Source organism: Aethalodelphis obliquidens, unplaced genomic scaffold (genome assembly GCF_003676395.1).
Source record: "Aethalodelphis obliquidens isolate GAN/ISIS:26980383/991018 unplaced genomic scaffold, ASM367639v1 scaffold5, whole genome shotgun sequence".
In the NCBI taxonomy this organism is placed as follows: domain Eukaryota; kingdom Metazoa; phylum Chordata; class Mammalia; order Artiodactyla; family Delphinidae; genus Aethalodelphis; species Aethalodelphis obliquidens.
The window spans coordinates 73,554,271-73,577,463 of record NW_020837949.1 but is presented as its reverse complement, the minus strand read 5'-3'; the positions used below and the strand labels follow the sequence as shown (position 1 = coordinate 73,577,463).

Genomic DNA, 23,193 nt, shown 5'->3' with positions numbered 1-23,193 from the left:
TGTCTTTGCTTAAGCTGATTCTTCTATCCTAAGTCCCCTTTTTGCCTGCATCCCACCCCATCTCAAAGGTCTGAAACCCTTTCTTTAGAGTACACTACCTCTTTCTATTCCTCATGCTAATAGGCAATGTCTAAATCTATTCATGCCTGTATCCCTTCCAAGAATTAGCAAGCTGAACTTTGTTCAACTACTGAATTGCAGCCCTAGTCTTCCATTTACAAGCGATAAAGTGATCCCTTCTTCTGTGTCTGCAAATGAAAAACATGTATTGTACACAGTGTCTGGAGAGAAAGTAGATAAATCATACATATTTGCTAAAGAAATGAATGAAAAACTTCTGAGTCAGCTTTTTAACTGTTCCAGTCACAATGATGAAGAAGACAAACTTGATTAAGAAAGAGATTACAGAAAAATCGTTCTTGGCCGAGTTGATGTCCGTGATAAGAAAATACGTTATTAATCTTTACTGACAGAGCTGAGAAAACAGCAACAAGAAAACACAACAAGAAAACACATTCAGGGCAACAGGTTTCCTACAGTAGCGGACAGAAGGGAGTTCTGCTGCCCCCATTCAGCACAGCCCCATTGCTGTGCTGGCCAGAGTGACAGAGTTACCACTATCAGCTCTTTATATCGATATCAGTGCTTCTCTACTTCTACACATCTACTTCATGTGCCCTTCCAAACTCAGAATGACCCAAATCTATGTGGTTCCTTTGATTACGCTGACACATGTATTCAACAGTTAAAAATTATTCTCATAGCTCTTCTAAAATTTAACTAACAACCTGGGGCCTGTCATTTCATCAATACAGTTTGAATGAACTTCCCCCTAAATCAGTCCCTTACTTGAAAAGGTAACCAGTGCACTCTTCCTGGAGTATATTCTTCTGTTGCTAGGGCTCCGTGAAATTGATTAAAGCTAACCAAACGGTTTAGAGGCAAAGCAATGAACACTGTTGACGTAAATTCTTGCTGTTCTATACAGTAGTAACCCACAAAAAGCCAGGAGTGATATGGAAAGCCAAAAATCACAATATTCAGACAAAGTATATTTAGCCAGAATGGTGACAAGTAAAAATGCATCCTAAGCAAAATGTCTAAAGCCTAGCAAAAGTAATCATTTCTTTGGGCTGCATGTTCTGCCCTTGACAGTTTCTGATCTCTTGTTTCTCAAGTATGAACAGGAGGAACACTTACTCTGCAGAGCTGCCGATGTTGTGTAGTAGTTGAAAGGCACATGGGACACTATATAAGCCTCGGAGAGACCTGCTAGTATGTCACCTACAAAGACTGTTTTTCCCACTCCAGCGTTTCCTACCAGCATCAGCGGCTGTCCTTTCTCAAGCAACAACTCTATGAAATATTGAAGACGAGTTGTCTCTGATGTGTGAACCAGAACTCTCTGGAGAGAAAAATAGAATGAGAGAAAGATCAGAGAGAGAGGCATTCCAAAATTTTGTATCTGAACCAACCCAGTCATTTTAGAATTGAGACCAAATGAATTCTTAGTTCTAAACAGCCAGTAGGAGAGATTCCACTTAATTTCTTGTTTTGAATGATCAGTTCAGACATCACAGCTTGAGAAGAGCAGCTGGGTAGTGCCATCAAAGTGCCACAGCAGAAGCAACTGATTTATGTTTTCCAGTTAAGAGCTAGCACCGAAGGCTCCCTGTCACGGAATACCTACACTCTGCCTAACCTTGTGTTACACATACAAGGGAATGCAGTAAATGCTTAAGAAACTGTCCACCACTCTTGAGGAGATGATAAAGCATGTGAAAAGCCAAGCCACAAACAACCAAAAATTGGTAGCAATTCCTGGGCCCAGTAAGATTAATGATTAATGTTCAAAATGATTAGGCACAATCCACGCTAAAGGAGTTCAGTGCGAGGAGAGACCAGCTTGGAGGAAACAGGCATTAAGTGAAATATTCACAAATCCAAGGCACTGTGGAAACTTACCGTGCATTGTTTTGTTAAAAATTCTCATAACATGTTTCTGTTTTGAAAATTGGCTATTTATTTAGATGCTACATCGTTTCACAAAAAGTTAGAGGTGGCTTACAAGAATACAATAAAACGAAGAATACAAGTAAAAGCCAGACTCAGGGAACAGAGACTAATATATAAGATGAGGAAAAGGGGAAGCAGACACAGACACGCAGGAAAGAGAAGCCTGCGTGGTGATTAGAGAACTGAATACGTCTTACATTTCTTGGTGGCCAAATTAAAAAGGGGATTAAAAAAACTACTTGCAGGATTTATATTGCTCATAAGAAAAACACATGAACTCTGTAATAAGGTCCACACGTTAATACCCATAATTAACACCTACTGAGAGCTGAGTATGTGACAGGTTCTATGCTGAGCCCTTTGCACGCATTACATCATATGACACTCATAACAAACCTATGAGGAGAGTTTTGTTATCATTTCCATTTCAGAGATGATGAAGTTAAAGCTTAGAGAACATTCATAACTTGGCCAAACTCATAGGTGGTAGTACTTAGATTCAAACTCAAATCTGTCGGGAGCCCACGCCCTGTCTTACCTACCACAAAGAATGCTCTGCTGATCACGGACTGTATACACATTACCTGATGTCTTGGTACCTCTATTTCTCCATATGTAAAAAGGCTAGTAACAGTTCCTGCCTTAGAAAATTTTCATAAGGATTAAATTAGTTAATCTATGGAAATAAGGCACTTAGAAAAGGTCCTGACATATTATAATGTCATATTAGTATTTGCTACTATTATTGGCTCAGTATGGTTCTCCTCTAACATGTTAAGAGGTTTTTAATCAAATAGCCACATTTGGTGCAGTTGTGTATACAGTAAGACTACGAAGTCCTGATAGGTTCTCTGTTGAATAAAATGCATCACTGATAAGGTGCATCAACCTTGTGATACCACTTGTGTGTGTGTGTGTGTGTGTGTGTGTGTGTGTGTGTGTGTGTGTGTACGTACGTGTGTGTGTGTTTCTTTTGGTTAAGTACAAATCCTCAGCTTTCAACCACCTAGATAATACTGGTAGGTAGCTGAAGTCTAGACAGGCTGAGCGGAAACAGAGATGTCAAAATCTATAAAGCAGATGGAGCAGACCTTGCTGGTTGCCTCCCAGAATCCATCTGTCCACTTCTTCCCTCCTGCCAGAGCCCCACTTTGTTCAAGTCTCTGCCCCTCCTCCACACAACCTGACTCCTGCAATGGTGTGATGATTGTCAAAGCTTAACCTCATTACCCTGGCCTGAGACTGGGTTAGAGGTGGCATGTGACCCCTGGTGAATTGGATACAGGGGGCAGTCTGCTCTGGGGCTTCTGCAAAAAGTTTCTTCAGTCTTAATAAAAAATATGAGAAAGTCTTCTTTCCCCCTAACTTGTTTCCTTCAAACTCCTGGGACCACTAGAGTCATCTTGAGATCAGGAGGGATACCAGTCTTCAAGTGAGGCCAGTGTCAAGGCGAGAAGATCTGAATCCTTGGTGATATCACCAAGTCATAAGGCCTTCCTACCTCTGAATTTCTGGTTTGTAAAATGATAAGTTTCCTCCTGGTTAAGTGGTTATAGGGCGAAATGTGTCCTCCCAAAAATTCATATGTTGGAGCCCTGACCCCAGTGTCACAGAATATGACTGTATTTGGAGATAAGCCCTTTAAAGAGGTGATAAGTTTAAATGAGGCTGAGAGAGTGGGCCTTAATCCAATCTGACTGATATTCTTGTAGGAAGAAGAAATTTGGACACACTTCAAGACTGTCCAGGGATGTGTGTATGCAGAGGAAGGACCATGTGAGGACACAGCAAGAGGTGGCCATCTACAAGCCAAGGACAGAGGCCTCAGGAGAAACCAAATCTACTAGCACTTCAAACCTGGACTTCTAGCCTCTAAGACTATGAGAAAAATTAATTTCTGATGTTTAAGCCACTCAGTCTCTGGTAGTTTGTCAGGGTATCCCGAGCACACTAATACAAGCAGAGCAGGCCCCTAATTCAAAATGACTGGTAAAATGGAAATGTAAATACAAAGAAGACACACGGGGAAAATGCCATCGTGTGAAGATTTGAGGGATGTTGCCACATTGCAAGGAACACCAAGATTTTCAGCGAACCACCTGAAGCTAGGAGAGATTTTCCCTTACAGCCATCAGAAGGAACCAATCCTGCTAACACCTTTATTTTCAACTTCTAGCCTCCAAAACTGTGAGACGATAAACTTCTGTTGTTGAAGCCACCTAGTTTGTGGTACTCGGTTACTGTAGCTCCAAGAAACTCACGCTGGATTTTCTTTTATTTCACACTACGTGCCTCCTGGTTAGTGCAGAAATCACCTGTATGCATTTCATATGGCACTACTTGAAATACTAAGCTCCAAAATCAATCAAAACGACGTGATGTTGAGAAAGAAATGTAATGAAAAGCAAAACAGACTGAGGCAGAATTAGAAGATGGTTAAAGAATAACTTGATATATAAAAATGTAGGACAAGTTATAAACAGTTAAAAGATGATAAAGATTCATTGAGATCTGTGAGCTGCCATGTGAGTTTGAAAATATGAGTAAGAAGATCAAACATTCATTTTATGGCTTGAGGAGTAAAGGAAAGAAGTTATATGTGAAAAGCACTGTTTAAGAAATTCACACTAAGGTCAGAAGTAAGACTCACTAAACTAATAGAAGCGTGCTTCCGATTTTTATAAAATCACACAATTTCTAGGAAAATCTAAAGAAAGCTGTTACCACAGAATTAAACTGAAATAAATTTTAAAAAAGAAGTTGTAGAAATATAGAAACCATCCCACTAGTCATTCCTATAACTTGAGATTCTTCTCTCCAAGGAAATACGTTATATGCTGACCATGCCAACAGTAATTTATTGATCAGGGAGGGAAAAAAAGACTGACTGCTCAAAAACAAACAAACAAGGCTCAAACCAGCATATGTGGCTTGAAGAGCACTGTGTTCCCCACACCTACCTGCAGAGGTGCCTCTGGATCCATAGTAAATTGGGGGATTTTATCAGCCCAAGGCAAGAATTTCTTAGTTTTGTGGTCCAGATAATAATCAAAAATTGTTCCCTGGGATGGAAACTTCACTGCTTTCATCTCTTTATGCCACCACTGACTGAATTCAGCTTGACAACCAGAAACCTAAGGAGAGCAAGAGAAATTCTTATTGCGGACTTAAAAGTAATTTTGAACACACAGAGAGCCCCTGCAAATATGGCTGATCACACAGTGTTTGCACTGTACAGACTCATAATTACAAATGGGATTGAGTAACTGACCCAAGAAAAAATAAATAACTAGAAGGAAGCTATAATGAATGACAATACCATCAAGGCAGAAAGCTATAATTGCCATATGTCCATCAGGTACAAATTTTCTGGAGTAATTATTAACTTAAAGAACAAGGTAAGCTTAGATGAACCTTCAATGACCCCAAGGTTGTTCAATTCAATAATGGGCTATCATGCAAATCACCATGCTATAAGACAGTGGTTAGCAAATGGTGGTATTGATTTCTACTAATATCTCCATGAACTGAGGGTAAAATGAGGAAAGTAAGAACAAAGGAATACTTTAAAAAATTAGTAACATTATTGATTTAAATACTGTTCTTTGAGCTTATAGCCTTCCTGGAACTTTTGGCGTTAAAATATCCTTTCCTTTATAAAGCTATGGTGATAATAAATGGTCATTTTAAAATAAATGCCCTTATTTAGAAAAGCAGACAGTTGGTAACCCTATTTCATTCCTCCAAATCATTATTGAAATGTTGTTGGTCTTTGAAATTGGAAATCTGAGAAGCTCTGCCATGAGGGAAAGAACTTGGACTTGGTTTTCTAGCACAGCACAACTCAGTGGTCTAGCTGAAAACTCCACAAATCCCTGCCCTAGAAGAGAATCTTCCAGAGAAGATGACAGCGTAGGAAACAGGTTCTCCTTGCTAGAAGGTGCTTTTTTTTTTTTTTTTTTTTTTCGGTACGCGGGCCTCTCACTGCTGTGGCCCCTGCCGTCGTGGAGCACAGGCTCCGGACACGCAGGCTCAGCGGCCATGGCTCATGGGGCTAGCTGCTCCGTGGCATGTGGGATCTTCCCAGACCGGGGCATGAACCCGTGTCCCCTGCATCGGCAGGCGGACTCTCAACCACTGCGCCACCAGGGAAACCCAAAGGTGCCTGCTTTTATACTACGACAGGTACAAGCCCTTTGCTGCTAGATTAGGGTTTGGAAGATGCAGGAGGGGAAATTCCAACTGCGTACTAGCAACTAACAACCCCTTCTGTATCTACAGGATGACCTGGCCTAGACTCTTACATCCCCAGGATGAGCTGGCAAAGTGAGTTTTGGTGAACTCTAAAACCACTGTGCATGGTCCATTGCATTCAGCAATCTCACTTATCTAAGACTTCAAGTCCCATTTTTCTCCAGAAGAATTCTTAAACTTGCTTTTACTTTGGTGTCCTTATGTCCGTGGACTACGGCCCACTTTTTGTACGACACTATCCCACACACACAAATAGAGACAGACAGGATGGCTGGAGGATAGGAGAGTGTGGTCGGGGCTGAGAGGGGTGATCAGCCTTAGCAGGGAGAGCTGATCCCATCACTTTCCAAACAAGCCGAGCTCATCTTCCTACCCACCACCACTCATAGGTCAATGAGTTTAGGTTCATTTCGGTTACGTTCAGATTGGTGTCATGAGATTTTTTTTATCACCCTACAGAAGTTGGTCTGAAATCAAGTTCATTCAGAAGGTATTCCTTATCTGGCACCATTCTCTGTAGGCAGGATACATACGACTTCTACTTTACATCAAAATTTGCTTCACCTAACCACTACATCAGCAAAGGTTTTGATGACAAATTTTGAATCATTCATTCACTCACTGAAATGCATTTTGTTCTATAGTGGGGAAGAAAACAAACAGGTTTCTGCCCTCATAGAGTTTATGGGAAAGAGAAAGGGGAAGCCATGAGGAAGCATGGTGCAAGCAGAGGTGAAGCCAATGAAAGGACAAATATATAAACAGGCTCCTTGAAAGGCGACGTTGTGAGAGAAATGGGTGAATCTGGTTTTTTTTTGTTGTTGTTGTTGTTGTTGTTTTTTTTTTGCGGTATGTGGGCCTCTCACTGTTGTGGCCTCTCCCGTTGCGGAGCACAGGCTCCGGACGTGCAGGCTCAGCGGCCATGGCTCACGGGCCCAGCCGCTCCGCGGCATGTGGGATCCTCCCGGACCGTGGCACGAACCCGTGTCCCCTGCATCGGCAGGCGGACTCTCAACCACTGCGCCACCAGGGAAGCCCCGGTGAATCTGTTTTAACTGGACGTTCAGGGAAGCCATCTCTGAGAACAGGCACATATTAGAGAGAAGACCATTCCAGGAAGCAGGAAGAGGTCAGCATGTGCAAATATCTTATGGTACGAAACAACCTGTGTTCCAGAAACTGGCCGGTGCAGCTGGAGGGGAGCGAGGGGAGGCAGCAGCAGAGGAAGAAGTAGGGAGAGAGGCAGCGCCAGATCCAGAGGCTGTGTAAAGAGTATTACATTTTAAAGTTTTATCTTAAAAGCAATTAAAGTGTTGTAAACTCAGTAGTGTATCATATAATCCAATTTACATTAAAAAAAAATCACTCTGGCCGCTGAGTGAATAATGGATTATGGGGCAAGTATAGAAGCGGAAAGACCAGTGAGGAGCTTACTTCAGAAGCCAAGTGAGAAAGGATAACGGCTGTTTACAGGAGGCTCAGAGAGTGTTGATGGGGGGCCAATTTTGGAAGGTGTTTGCAACAGCCTGGGTTAAGAACACAGGTCCTGAGTCAGTCTGCTGCAGCTTGAACTTGCCTCAGACATTAGTTAGCCATGTTCCCAAGCAGGCTAACTTATCTAAGTTTCAGTTTCTTTTTTGTAAAAGGAGAATAGTTGTACCTATATAGACAGGATTTATTTTTTTGAAGATTCAGCGAGCTAGCCTATTAAGAGCCCTGAGCACGTTCCCTGACATACAGTAGGCACCCAAATTTGTTGAATAAATGGCTATCCTAAGACTCTTTCTGGGGTCTGCTTCATTCATGTTTCCAACTTCATAGCCTCTCTTTTGAATGCTTCACAGTTAAAGTCTTTTTGAAAGTTTAAAGATGATGATGATGATGATGATAACTATTAATTGGGGAAAGAGTGTCTGGGAGAGGAAGGGGACCATGCGATGCCCAGCTGCTGGCTTGAATAACTGGCTGGAAGGCTGCCAGGTTGGGAAACTGCAAAGATGAAAAGAGGATCAGCTGGGAGGAAGGTGAGCTGTTATGATCAGGAGTAGAAAGATCTCAGCTGTCAACCTCCTACTCATGTGATTTTACCTGGTTGTAGGCCCTGGAAAAGGAAAACCCTTCTGGAGAACACTGGAAAAAAGACAAAACCCATGAGGTTTTGGGGGAGAAGGGGAGAGGGGGAGAGAGGGAGAGTCTGCATGTGGTCTCCATGAAGGAGAAATCCACACATGTAAATTTTGCCTTTGAGAAAAACCATGTGAAGTCACCCAATAGTCTCACTCAGGCAACAGAGGCTATATTCTTTAGAAAGCACTTGGAGATTACTGAAGGAAATGTGGCTTCTGAGAAGGGTCAGAATAAGATATAGAATGCCAGATTTATTTATAGATATAATTTACGGTTACCTAGTAACAAGAAGAGGAACTGGCCCTCAGGTTACAGCAACCATGGATTTTAGAACCTACAGTGAGTAAACCAACAAATTTGGGTCATTCTTGGCTGTGATGCCTTCCAATTTAAATTCCCTGTTTACATCTGGAAACATTTAGGGAAGCCTGGAAGACATATGCTATCTATTTTTAATTCAAAGATTCAGAGGTACCCATAGAAGCACTACGACCATAAGAGATCCTGGTGTACCATGGATGGCTTGTGGAGAGAGAGATACATGAGTGGGAATCCTGATGTCATCATTTCCCATCAGTCAAGTTACTTTGCCTCTCTGAGCTTTACTTTATCTGCACAGTGGGGATACCTTGAAGAATTATTGTAAAGATTACATGAAAAAATCTATACAGAGAGGTGCATGGGAGAGATTAGATGTGCAAATTCTAAAGGTGAAAAACTCCCACTTTGTACTTCGGCAAGTCTAAGCAGTTTGTGTGTGGTATGTGTCGTGTGTGGGCGTGAGCGCACGTGTGTGTGCGCACATCTATGCAAGTTCTTATCTCCAGTGTTTGCCCAGAAGAACTCAGAAGCCACAAACGGACTGTACTAGCAATGCTGTGTAGGAATGATAGCTTCACTTTAGGCTGAAGGAAAGAACAATGGAAAGGAACCAGCCTGAGGTTGACTGTGGTTCACAACAATTACCCTAGGAATCATGTGTGAGACTACTTAGAGGGTAAGAGGACTAGAGACCTGGAAACCAATTTGAATGTTATTATGTGCTGTGGACTGAATTATCTCCCCACCAAAATTCATATGCTGAAGGCTTAATCCCCAATGTGATGGTATTTGGAGATGGGGCCTTTGGGAGGTGATTATGTTTAGATTAGCGACTTTACAAGAAAAGACATAAGAAAACTTTTAATCTTTCTCTCTCTCTGCCATGTGAGGACACAGAAAAAGGTATCCGTCTGCAAGGCATGAGGGTCCTCGCCAGAACTCAACCGTGCTGGCACCTTGACTTTGGACTCGCAGCCTCCAGAACTGAGAGAAAGTAAATTTCTGTTGTTTAAGCCACCCAGGGTATGATACTTTGTTATGGGAGTCCAAGCCAAAACAATGTGGTAGCCCACAACAATCTAAAGATGATACACTCCTGAATTAAGGCTGTAGGGATAGAGAAGAGGGGACAGATGTGACAGCTATTTTCTAACTGAAAGGATCTGATGACCATGGGATGTAGAAATAAGATGATGTCTCCCAGGTTTTTAACTAGAGCAACTGGGAGAAATGCATCACTGAGGAAAAGACGAAAGAGGAAGAGCAAATATGGGGGTGGGGCAGATGAAGCACCCTGTCTCAGGCACACTGAAACACTGCTGGTATTGACATGGAACCTTGAATTCAGAAGACAGATCTGATGGAAGGCTATGGATTTGACCTTATCAGCCAAAGAGAGCACCACCAGCCTGAACGAGCTTGCTGACAACGTTACAGGCTTAGGAGAGAATAGGGCAAGTAGGATAGATTTATGAAAATACACATTTTAAAAACCCCATAGGGATCACAAAGAATAATATTTCCCCCCAAATAAAACTGGTTCTATAAACTATTTCTACACATACCTGATCTTGTAGCAGAATGCCTCCAAATGCCCAGATACAAGCAAAGACAAAATAGACCTCATAAACTTCCTTCGGGCTGTCAGAAGGTACATTTTCAGGAGTCAACAAACATTCCAAAAGAGTGCAAAGAGTCTAAAGAAAAAGAAAAAGCCATTCTTTCAGGGAAACTTTTTTTAAAACAGTGAAGTAAGTTCACAGGGCTTATTAACAAATCCACTGTACCCTTAAGAGATTCTGTGATTTTTTCCCCGTTCTGTGATTTGCTACCCCATGAGACACAAAAATGGCGGCCTTGGGTTTCTGAGTCAGCGGTGGACATCCTTGGCCGCTTTCAACCAAACTAATCTTCTAGGTAACAACAAACTGTTAAAAAAAAAAACCTATTATCATAAATCCTCCAATAATCACTGTAATAAAGAGAAATACATAAAACCAAAAAGAAAAAAATAATGGGGATATAGCTGTGCTGTCTTTTTTATAAATAGGGAGTCATACTACTACATACTACACATAGTGGGTATATTCTATAGACCACTTTCTCACTTAAAAACAAACTAAAGGCATTTTTCCTTTTCCCTAAGTGTTGCCCTACAATATCCCTGGGAACGAAGGCACTAGATGGAAAGGCTATGCAACCATTTCCCACGGCTGGACGTTTAGATAATCCACTTTCCCTTAGTACTTCAGCAGCTGTTTCCCCCACCTGTTGTCATAAATTTAGAAAGCCGGACTGACAGCCTTAGCCTGTGGCATTTTTGAGACAGGACACTAAAGTTAACCCTGGAAGAAAGGCTGTTCAGGAACTTGCTCTTCACCTCCGGGTGAAACGGCTCTATTGGTCTGAAACACACTCCGTGTCCAGGGCAATCAGGTCAGCAAGGAGGGAACATGGCTGCTGCAAACACCTCTGTCATGTGAAATCATAACCAAAATGAACATGTTTTTGAGCTAGTTCTCTAAAGCAGCAGTCCCCAACTTTTTGGCACCAGGGACCGGTTTCGTGGAAGACAATTTTTGCATGGACGGCGGGGGCAGTGGGGGGATGGTGCAGGAGGTAATGTGAGCAATGCGGGGGAGCAACAGGGAGCGAGAGGCAGATGAAGCTTCCTCGCTGGCCCGCCGCTCACCTCCTGCTGTGTGGCCCTGTTCCTAACAGGCCACGGGGCCAGTACTGGTCCGAGGCCCGGGGGTTGGGGACCCCTGCTCTAAAGCACAAAACTGGTTTTCATGACTTAGTACTGTCATAGACCCTCAAAACTCATGATACCCTTCCCCCAGTTTCTGGAGGTAGCAGTAGATTTTTATCACTATCATACACACAGCTACGGAAGCTATAACAAAGCACGTCATGTGTGTGCCTCTCCTTCCCAACCATGAGAGGTGGGGAAAATCCATGGTAACATGGAAAATGGGTCCTGGACATAATTTGGAAATGTTTTCAAAATTTAAATAGTTGAGCGCCTGTTATATTTTTTCAGTCTCTCTTGATTTCCATTATTTTATATTGTGCCGTGATTGCCAATTTAAAATAATCTTCTAATGGAATAAAACTCACCGATTTGTTATCAAGAAAAATAATGTAAAACTCTGAGGTTTTGCTATTGCTGAGTAGAAGCCATGTGAGTCTAAGGAACTGTTAAAATCAAAATGAAAAAGACTGAAAGGTCTGAATATGACATTATCCACTGATTTGAACTTGCTGATAACGCACCTGATTTTTTCTGTTTTCTCCCAAACACAGTACTTGGAAAACATTTTAAGCTCTGTGCCAGCAATTAATAAAATCATACCTTGGTGCATATTCTGAATGAGTTAAAACACCTTACCAAATGTAAAGCAAAAAAGTTTCATATACTGGAAAACACAGTACATTAATTTCTTAAAGTAGCCTTTTAAAAAGAATGAAATAATGCCATTTACAGCTACTTGGATGGACCTAGAGATTATCATACTAAGTGAAGTCAGACAAAGAAAGGCAAATATCACATGATATCACTTGTATGTGGAATCTAAAATATAACACAAACGAACTTATCTGTGAAACAGAGACAGACTCACAGACATAGAGAACAGACTTGTGGTTGCCAAGGGGAAGTGGGGCTGGAGGGATGGATTGGGAGTTTGGGATTAGCGGATGCAAACTAGTATATGTAGAATGGATAAACAACAAGGTCCTATTGTATAGCACAAAGTATATTCAATATCCTGTGATAAACCACAGTGGAAAAGAATATGAAAAAAATATATATACATACATATATATGTGTATATATGTGTGTGCATATATACATAACTGAATCAGTTTTCTGTATACCAGTATGTATAACACAACATTGTAAATCAACTATACTTCAATAAAAATAAGGTAGTCTTCTTAAGCTATTCTCCTGTACGCTCATTTTTGTCTCAAATTTTGTCCTTATAAGCAATCACTGCAAAGAGACGACTTTATACAACAGCAGCCAAAAAAGGAGTTAAGAATAAAATGCCATTTCTGAGTACTACAAAAGGAGGAAGTGAGAGCAAAAATCGTATTAATTCCTACTGACTTATTTTCACACTACTCTTGAATGAAAAAGTTCGCACCACAGAGAAACACAAATACACAAGTCAAGTTGAGAAGGAACTCGACACTTGCTTTTTTGCAAGTATTACACCAGAGGACGTCTAATTAGGCTAACCACAAAATTAATTCATTATGAATAAATTCAGACCTGCTTTCAGAAATAAACTATACCTCAGATAATTACTGTTGAAGACTATCGTTTTCTTAATTGGTGTGTGAATTATCCGAAAACCTGAACTTTCTCTTCTTATTATGCTTGTGACTATTTCTAATTTAGCTTCAAACAAATTCTGTATCATAGTAACTTCACGGTAACAAAGTACTTCAAAACCAATCTTGCTCCTAAAGAGACACAAATAAAGGTTTCTAACTGTTAACCTTCTGTCAAGTTTTAGACTTGTGAAGGCTGGGGATAGTTATTCTTCACGCTGAGATTAAGATCACAACCTTCATTTCTGTGTGCTGTGAATTATTTTCATTTGCTGCCATGACAATGTATCATATATACTCTTCACTCTAACCAGCTGTCTCACAATGAGGATCAGAAAAAAAAAATCTATCCCTGAAATACTATGAACTAGACTGACCTGACCTGAGGACTATTTTTGGGAGGGGGAGAAAAGAAAAGAAAGGGGGAGAAAAGAAAAGAAAAGAAAAAGGGAAGAGAGAGTGGGAGGCCTGGCAGTGTGGTGCCCGACGAGGCGGAGTTCAGAAGCTTTCTCTTACTCACCGGCCAACATCTTTAATTGCATGAATGTTTTTGTACTCAAAAACAACACACTGAGCACCTTCTCTGGGCCAGTTACTTAGGAAACAGAAAAATAAATGAGGCTGTTACTATCCTGTTCTTCTTATTCCACGCAAATATACTTGGGAAGAACGCAATGATTCAATAATGTATTGGGACCTACTATGTGCTTGGCATTACGGAAATCTCTGGAGATATAAAAATGGTAAAAGGTGGCTTCAGTCCTCTGGTTCACAGTCTTGTGAAAGAAACAGACCATAAACCCAAATGGTCATAGCATGTGATAGGCGTGTGACAGACGATTGCAAAAAGCACTGGGGAACACGGGGGCTGGGGTGGGGGAGGGTTGGAGCAACCTAACCATTCCAGAAACCATTGCATCTTTTTGAACAAGCAAGAACTTCTATTTTGATCAAGCCACACTACCACATCAGGACTAGAGTGAAACGGTGTGACCCAGGACAAACCTGCACCAGGCTGCTCTCTGGAATTGAAGTGATGGTTTTAAAGCTTCTTCTCAGCTTATCCAAGCACGCAGGAATGTATTTATCAAAAAGAATCGTTAAATTGGCCTTTTCTGACTGATGCTGCCTTCTGTCTATCCAACTGGCCACATACCTGAAGAAGAACACAGAAAAGCTTTTATGGGGCACCCGGCTTGAAAAGGAAAATTCCACCAACTCAAAAGCTTCCCCCTTCAACACAGCTTGGTCCAACACTTCAGGGACACATTGAGTGGGTTCATTCTATTTTTCAAATGGCAAATATTTTAAAATGACCCTTTAAAAACTTGTTTTAATGGCCATTTTTACCTTAATGAAAAGAATGTAAAAGAAACTCCTAATAGCACTTAGAAACCCAACATAATAGACGGTAAGTAGGCCATTACTGAGCATTTATAAGGAAGTACAGTTTGTCATTTCCTAGAGGACTGAAAGTATTTTCAGAGGGTAGGCTTTATTTATGAAAACAGCTTGGGATCTTTCTTGATGAAAACTGGCATCAATTACTTAGTAATGAGAAATCAGTTACAAATAAAAAGGTGAAAATTCCATAGGGGCTACTTCCAAGTCTCTCCTTGTTCACTGGACTGAATGTAACTCTAACCTGATAGCTGATAATGTGGTTCCAGTAAGTGGCTCTAAAATGGTATCTCACACTTGGGTACATGTGTATGAATCTGAAGCTTATAAAATGTTACGAATTTTGATACATTCATATCTCTAACATATTAATAAAACACTACTTATCAATAAAATGAAACATGACTTAGTAGCACCCACAGTAGTCTCTGGAAAGAAACTGTATGATGTGACATGAAAAACAACTGCTCAGAGTTCTCATCAAATAGGAAGCAGTGATCACAAATACATATAGCTGCCACCAGAGACGCAGTGCGACCAGACCCATGACAGCTACACCTTGCTTTAAGCAAATCAGATTTCATATATATATATATTTTTTCCGGTACGCGGGCCTCTCACTGCCGTGGCCTCTCCCGTTGTGGATCACAGGCTCCGGACGCGCAGGCTCAGTGGCCATGGCTCACGGGCCCAGCCGCTCCGCAGCATGTGGGATCCTCCCGGACCAGGGCACGAACCCGCGTCCCCTGCATCAACAAGCGGACTCTCAACCACTGCGCCACCAGGGAAGCCCAGATTTCATATTTTTAATATCAGAAGAAATTAAGGCGAGATGATTATCTTAGAAAAGGCTCCCTTTGATATTCACAAGCCTTCACAATAGGGTTTTATTAAATATTCAACTACCTATACACTGCTGCTAGATTTATAAAATATCTACTGTCAAAACTTTTTCAGGTCCAAGAGGAATGATTATCAGCTGCAGTCCAGTTGCATGATGGCAACTGAGAGACCACTTCTGGGGCTCCACGAGTTGCATCCAGTGGGCGCCATGGAACAATGGAATGCAGGTGTTAGGTAGTGGGAATGAAGGCTACACCTACCACTCAGCTACTCATTTTACTCTTCATAAGCTGTCAGAAGTGGAATCTTAGTATCCAGAGCTTACTGCGGGGAGGGGGGCAGGGGAGAGAACTGTTTAGGGAGATGGAGCTCTAAGACTGCCTGGGTCTTTATCCATTTTTTAACTCTGTTACCTTGGGCAAGTCAGTTAACCTCTCTGTGCCTCAAGTTTCTCATCTGTCAATGGAGATAATAATGAAATGCACTTCCTAGGGTTGTTGTGAGCAGCAAACGAGTTCTCATGTATTAAGTGCTTACATTAACATCTGGCATATAACAAATTCTCAATCAGTGCTACTCATTAGCACAGAGTTGGTGGATTTGGGAGAACTGAGAGAACTGAGTTCAGATCCTGGCTCTGCCTCTCTGATCATCGCCTAAAGACAGTATGTTCGGTAGGGCTTAAGGGTTGGTAGGCAGTGCCCTGATGCATGTAGCAAATTCTACCCCTACTCCCCACCCCTGTCTTTGGTCTCTGTGGGGTCAGAAGGCTGTGCAGGGGTAACTAGGAGCTGCAGTGTCAACACAGCCCCAAGAGATGGAATTGATCTTTGCACTTAGGGGACATGTAAGAGCTACTTCATTGACCCACGTCGGCAGTAGCCAAAGTCTCAAAGGGAGAGCCGACCAGGCCCACGAGCAAATGATACTGTTGTACCAATTACGTCCACAAATAAGAAAGTTAGTTCTATCAAACCAGGAGACGTGGTAAGAGCTGATCCTGACCGGGGGAAAAAACCAACCAACCAAAATGACCTCTGCTAGCGGTCAAGCACACCACACAGCATTGGAAGTAAAAAAAAAAAAAAAAAAGTCTGTATTGTTAAATATGGACAGTTTTAAATTTCATGTATAAATTACTGCTGAATTTAGTAAACATTAAAAGACAGCAAATTATCTTCAGCAACGGCAAAAACTGAAGCTATACTTTTGTACTGTTGGCAATTCCTTTCACCTTACTTCATATAAAAGTTTCTCCTGATTTTTAAAAGATGCTGTAGATTTGAACATGGCCAAATGAAACACACTGCTATCATACAACATACAAGTGAAAATATCATACTTATTTATTCCTTACCTACATAAGTGATCACCCACATTGCTGCCCCTGCCTCAGGAAATAGCTACATTACGATGCCTTAATGCATCATCTTAATGCCAACGTCTAGGTCACTAACAGAGAATCTTAGGCTCATCAGTGCTTGCGAATATATTCCATATAAGCAGCTGTGTTGCTCTTCTTCCTTCTCTAGAACTGCTATAGGCACATCACAGGAAGTCTAAAGTCCAGCAGTTTAGAAACTATATAGGTAGCCAAAGTCTTCAGGCTTCTGAAGACTTTTTTATTTATTACTCTGTAGTCTGCGGTCGGAATCCTGTCATACAGGATAGCAGGAATTCATCAGAGTTCTCTATAGTTTGCCCCTCACAGCTATAGCTGGGTTTTCTATTATTCACAGTGGCCTGGAAAATAGCAGAAGTTAAAAGGACCCACAGATCAGGAGTGTACTTTGATGATTTCTGAATCTGTATGTTTACACATATAAACAATATCCAAAGATGAAAGGATGGGATTGCAGGGGTAGAAGACAACAAGCTTATCCAATGCAGGTGAGACAATGAGTGAGACAAAGGCAAAAGAATATTTTCAGCTAAAACTAGAGAAATATAAATCAAAACTACAATGAGGTACCACCTCACACTGGTCAGAATGGCCATACTTAAACAATCTACAAATAATAAATGTTGGCTAGGATAGGGAGAAAAGGGAATCCTCCTACACTGTTGGTGGGGATGTAAATTGGTACAGCCACTGTGGAAAACAGTACGGAGGTTTTTCAAAAAAACTAAAAGTAGAATTGCCATATGATCCAGCAATCCCACTCCTGGGCATATATCAGGAAAAAAATATAATTCGAAAAAATACATGCACCCCTGTGTTCATAGCAGCACTATTCACAATAGCCAAGACATGGAAACAACCTAAATGTCCACAGACAGGTGAATGGATAAAGAAGACGTGGTATATATATACAATGGAATATTACTCAGCTGTTGAAAAAAAGAAAGAAAGAAATAACGCCATTTGCAGCAGCAGCAACATGGATGGACCTAGAGATTATTATACTAAGTGAAGTCAGTCAGAAAGAGAGACAAATACCATATGATATCACTTATATGTGGAATATAAAATATGACACAAATGAACTTATCTATCAATACAAAATAGAAACATACAGACACAAAGAACAGACTTGTGGTTGCCATGGGGGAGGGATGGATTGGGAGTTTGGGATTGGCAGAGGCAAACTATTATATATATATGTATAACTTAATCACTTTGCTGTATACCTGAAACTAACATAACATTGTAAATCAACTATATTTCAATGAAGTCAATTTTTAAAAAAGGAGTATTTTCAGCTAAAGTAATAGAGAAGGAAGTATGATCTCAAGTTGTGGCTACCAAAAGTTATCTTCCAGGAATCAGACAAAATTCCAGAAATACTCCTGCGTTTTCCTATCATTATGTACAAGCCATGCGATACACAGTTTGGTAGCTCTCACTTTCACTTATGCTCACTTTAAATAATTTTAATAATTTAAATAATTATAAATGAATTTAATTCATTACCTGTTTGTTTTTCCCTTTCCGTGCATTTTATTCTTTTCTACTAGAAAAACTTCTCACTGATCATAATCTTCAGAAATTTTCTTCTAACTCCTGCTTTCTCTATTGTCTCAAGATCTCAACAGACATATATGAACTGTCTAGGATTCTTCCGGTAAACTTACTTAGAACTCAGAATTAAAATAGTATTTGATTTCTAGAGCTAGTCACATAATGATGTAACTTTAAGGATGTTGTTTGACCTCATACCTGTAAAATGTGGACATAAAATTATGCTTTTAAATAGCTCAGTGAATTTTAACAAAAATATTCCAAGTAGCTTAAGCAATAATGGCATTCTATTTAGTCCCACAGAGATACTATGAACCCCACAGAGATACTATGAACATAGTATTTCATAATCTCTTCTATCCAAAATATCTTATCAGTTCCCATAATATGAATTAAGAAAATATATTTCCTAACTCTGTTCACTGAAGGGTCTAGAAGCAATGACATACCAGTGGCAATGAGCTCTCCTAGCATCCCTATCTTGGATTCTAAATACCACTCCTTATACAGAAAGCAGTCACTTCCAGCTCCTTAGAGAAATGGGTGAAAGAAGCGTAGGGGAAGTAAAGTCTGAGATGAGCCAGAAGCATCTGCGTTAGTCAGAAAGCAAAATGCTCAGACTTAGGAGAACAAGTACAAAAGAACATGCAAGAGGCTGGCTTGAAGGGGGTCCTGCTGGCAAAATTTAGGGCAACTTGAGCATGCAAAAGAATACTGTTGGCAATGAATACTGTTGGCAATAACCCACTGAACTAAGACAAAAGAAGCCATGAATAGAAAATGACACTCCTCAAAAAGAACAAAAGAAGGGGGGAGAGTGAAAAAGAGAGAGAGAAAGGAAGGAAGGGAGGAAGGAGAGTAGAAGGGAAGAAGAGAAAAAGTTCTTTACTAAAAATGTCACCTAATATATGGAGACAGGGTTGACCCACTTTGTAACCACCAATGGGTTATTCTTCGAAATGTCTGGCTTGTTCTCTTCAAAACTGTACATGTCATGAAAGAAAAAGGTGGGTGGATATTCTAGATTAAAGGAGAAAACAGAGATAAGTAGATGCAATGCATGGTCCTTGTTTTGATGCTGGATTTTTTTTAAAAACTACAGAGGAAATTCCCAGGGTAGCTGGGAAATTGTGGAAAATTACTGTTTGTTTTGATAGTATTATATCAAAGATGAATTTCTTAGGTATGTTAATTGAATTATGTTCATATAGGAGAATACCCTAGTTCTTAGGAGAGAGATGCTAAAGTACTTAGGGATGAACTGTCAACATCTCCAACTTACTTTCAGATAATTCAGCAAAAATAAATAAAAGTAGAAAATATAGGGGACTACCCTGGTAGCAGTGGATAAGGCTCCATACTTTCAATGCAGGGGGCCCGGGTTCGATCCCTGGCTAGGGAACTAGATGCCATATGCATGCCGCAACTAAGAGTTCACATGCCACAACTAAGGAGCCCGTGAGCCACAGCTAAGACCCGGTGCAACCAAATAAAAAAATAAATATAAAAAATATTTATATATAAATATTTATATATAATATTTATATATAAAATATTTATATATAAAAATATAAAAAATAAAATATACGTCTCTCTCTGCCTGTGAGAGGGAGTGTATGTACAGCCAAAGGAAATTAAATTGGGTAAAACTGTAAAAATTGATGACTGCAGGAAAACAGTGCATGGTTGGACAATGTAACCTACCACCTTTTCAATTCTTCTATATTTTTGAACACTTTCGAATTAAAAAATCGGGGAAAATTGAGACAGATACTGGTTTGGGAAATTAGGTTGATAACTATATTGATCTCAGAAGGTAATTAGGGATTAAATTAGTCAATACATGTAAAGCTATCACATTTTTAATATTATGACATTAAAGTAAGGTAATAAATTATCCAATAAATATGGAGTTAAAAATATACCACCCCCAACTTGAAATAGCCACTTTTTGGTAGTTCATTGAAAGTTTCTGGCAGTAGGAGGTAAAAATATAAAAATATCCTTTACAAAAGATTCCCATTATTTTGGATAATGACCTGGATGGACACTTTGGTCACACATATGAAAATTAAAACCTACCCATTGATCTTAAATTAAAAAAACCTCCATGAAAATAAAATCTAATGGTGAAGAGGGGTTTAACTTTCTCAAGAATGTAAATTGGGTGACTCTTTTGCCAAACTGTGACCTTTGACTTATGAGATAAAAGTCTTTCTTTAAATGGGGATTTAGACCGTTTTTGTTAGCACAAATCTCCGTATGTTATTAAAACTGAACTACAGAGACCTTGGGAACTGTGAGATTCACTACTGAAATCAGACCACACCAGTGGGCGTGAGCGGTACAAGACTGCCTCTGCTCTCCATATGGGGGAGTCAAGGGGCACTGGAGATTCTCCGTCAGCTAGCTCCCGATCAACAGAAGCATCCTAGGAGATAGTCAATATCCTAGCTGGGGAAAGGAGCTATTAGCTCAAGAAGAACTCTCCATTTTAGAGTTTTAAAAATCACTCCCTCCCCTAGCCAATGAAGGTTTACCTTCACAGAAACCTGGGTATGGCTCTACTTGGCTGCTGAGTTAGAGGATGAGACTCTTAGTAAATAAATCAGTACACAGAAAAGTAGCCTGGAGGAGTGCATGAGCCAGGCATCTGGCAGGGAACAGAGGTCATCCTCAAATTAGGATAATAGAGAAGGATCAATAAAGGGACTATTGGCAAAGGTGCGGGCAGAAGCAGGGAAACTGGAGAGCGCCATGTCATGGGGTGATGGCTGAGAAATGGTGAGAGCACCCGCGGCTGCAGGGACAAGAGAATGAAGGGCTATCAAAACCTGGAAGCAAAGAATCTCATGGAGACATTTAAGAGGACCTGCTGATGAAGGTCACGGTCACCCTGATGTGCTCCTGCAGGGAGGGAGCCAAGGGAATGAATAGCCTAACCTCACTCTCTTTTCTCCCTCTCATTTCCTGCCAGGGCTCCTCACTGGCCAAACCAACCAGAAGCCAGAGGGCAAGGAGCCCATTGATGTGGTCCACACAGGATGGCCGCTGGGGGCACAGAGCAGGGTGCAGGGGTAAAGAGAAGACATCTGACACAAGAAGCATGCCAGGCACCAGCACGTGTTCATGTGCAGAGCTCAGATGTTTCTACAGCGCAGAGTGGGAATACGAGAGGGGGTGACAAGGGACCACCAGCATGAATTATGGAAAGTGTAAGCATCTGAAGAGTAAGCAAGTGGGCACAAAAAACTTGGTTATTCTAAATCAAAGCATCACCACTGTTCATGTATGCATATTATGTGTATACATACAAACACACAAATGTTCACTAAATGATATACTTATATCTATGTGCTCCATACGAGCTATTATTATTACTTATTCACTTAGTCAACAAATATGTCTTAACATGCACAAGGTGTGAACAGGGTAATGTCCAACTAAAAATGACAACTGCATACGGGTGCTAATTTAGTGATTTTTAAGTGATTTTTAAGTTAGCCTAATTAATTAACTTTAAATTTAATTGCTAACATTTTCTTCAAATAATCAAATACATGTTTAGCATTCTTAGAAACCTAAGATTAAAAAAAGAAATGTTCACAAAAACAACAAAGAACCTAAACAACTAGATTAAAAAATAGGCAAAGGACTGAAATGGGCATGTCTCCAAAGAAAATATACAAATGGCCAATAAACACATGAAAAGATGCTCAAATGATTAATCATTAGAAAAATGTAAATCAAAACTGGAATGAGATACCATTCCACACCCATTATTATAAAAAATAGAGAAAATAACAAGTATTGGTGGGGTCATGCAGAAATTGGAACTCTTGCGCTCTACTGATGGGAACGTAAAATGGAGTAGACACTAATGGAAAACAGTATGGCAGTTCCTCCAAAAATTTGAAGCAGAATTACCATATGATCTAGCTGTTCAGCTTGTACATGTATGTATCGAAAAATAATTGAAAGCTGGGACTCAAAGAGATTATGCCCGTGTTCACAGAAGTATTATTTGCAACAGTCAAAAGGGAGAAGCAGCCCAAGTATCTACAGAAGGATGAATGGATAAACAATATGAGGTATATATATCTCTACCAAATGGAATATCATTCAGCTTTGAAAAGGAAGGACATTCCGGCACCTGCTGTAACATGCATGAACTTTGAAGACATTATGCTAAGTGAAATAAGCCCAGCACAAAAAGACAATTACTATATGATTCAATTTATAAGAAGCACCTAGAGTATTCAAATTCATAGAGAGAAAGTAGAAAGGAGGTGGGGATGCTGGGAGGGCTACTGCTTAGTGCCTTTGGGGCTTCACTCTGGGAAGACGCAAAAGGTTCTGGAGATGGATGGTAATGATGGTCGTACAACAACGTGAATGTACTCAATGCCTCTGAACTTTACACTCAAAAATGGTTAAAATGGTAAATTCAATATTCATGTATATTTTACCACAATTAAAATAAAAGCAATACTCACGGATTCCAGCCTAAATCTTGTGGGTTCACGTATAGAATACCAGCCCTGGAAACAGTAGCTGGGGTTGCTGTCCTTAAGTGATGAACCTCGAACAGCAGCCTCATAGAGGGAGTGAGAGCTATGCGTTCATTGCTGGCCAAGGTCAGCACCTGGACAGAGCAGCACAGCACAAAAGTGGCCATTTCATTAGGGAGCAAAGGCAAGGCTGCTAACTTTCCAAAACAGCACAAAGTCCTTCCCCCAGGAGAAGTGCCAAAGGCTATGAGGTCACTGCCTGAGCTAGAAATGCAGTCGGAATATATATAGGATGGATAAATAACAAGGTCCTACTGGATATCACAGGGAACTATATTCAGTATCCCGTGATAAACCATCATGGAAAAGAGTGTGTGTGTGTGTGTGTGTGTGTGTGTGTGTGTGTGTGTGTGTGTG

The 23,193-nt window shown here is 40.5% G+C and overlaps 1 protein-coding gene across 1 annotated transcript in view; it reads right to left on the bottom strand.

Annotated features, from left to right (window-relative positions):
- Positions 1–23,193, bottom strand: part of DNAH11 (dynein axonemal heavy chain 11) — a 320,226-nt gene that overhangs the window by 143,720 nt on the left and 153,313 nt on the right. The window contains 5 exon segments of the mRNA XM_027102655.1: positions 1,201–1,405; positions 4,977–5,150; positions 10,284–10,415; positions 14,065–14,215; positions 22,762–22,910. Of these exon segments, the coding sequence (XP_026958456.1) occupies positions 1,201–1,405; positions 4,977–5,150; positions 10,284–10,415; positions 14,065–14,215; positions 22,762–22,910 (811 nt within the window).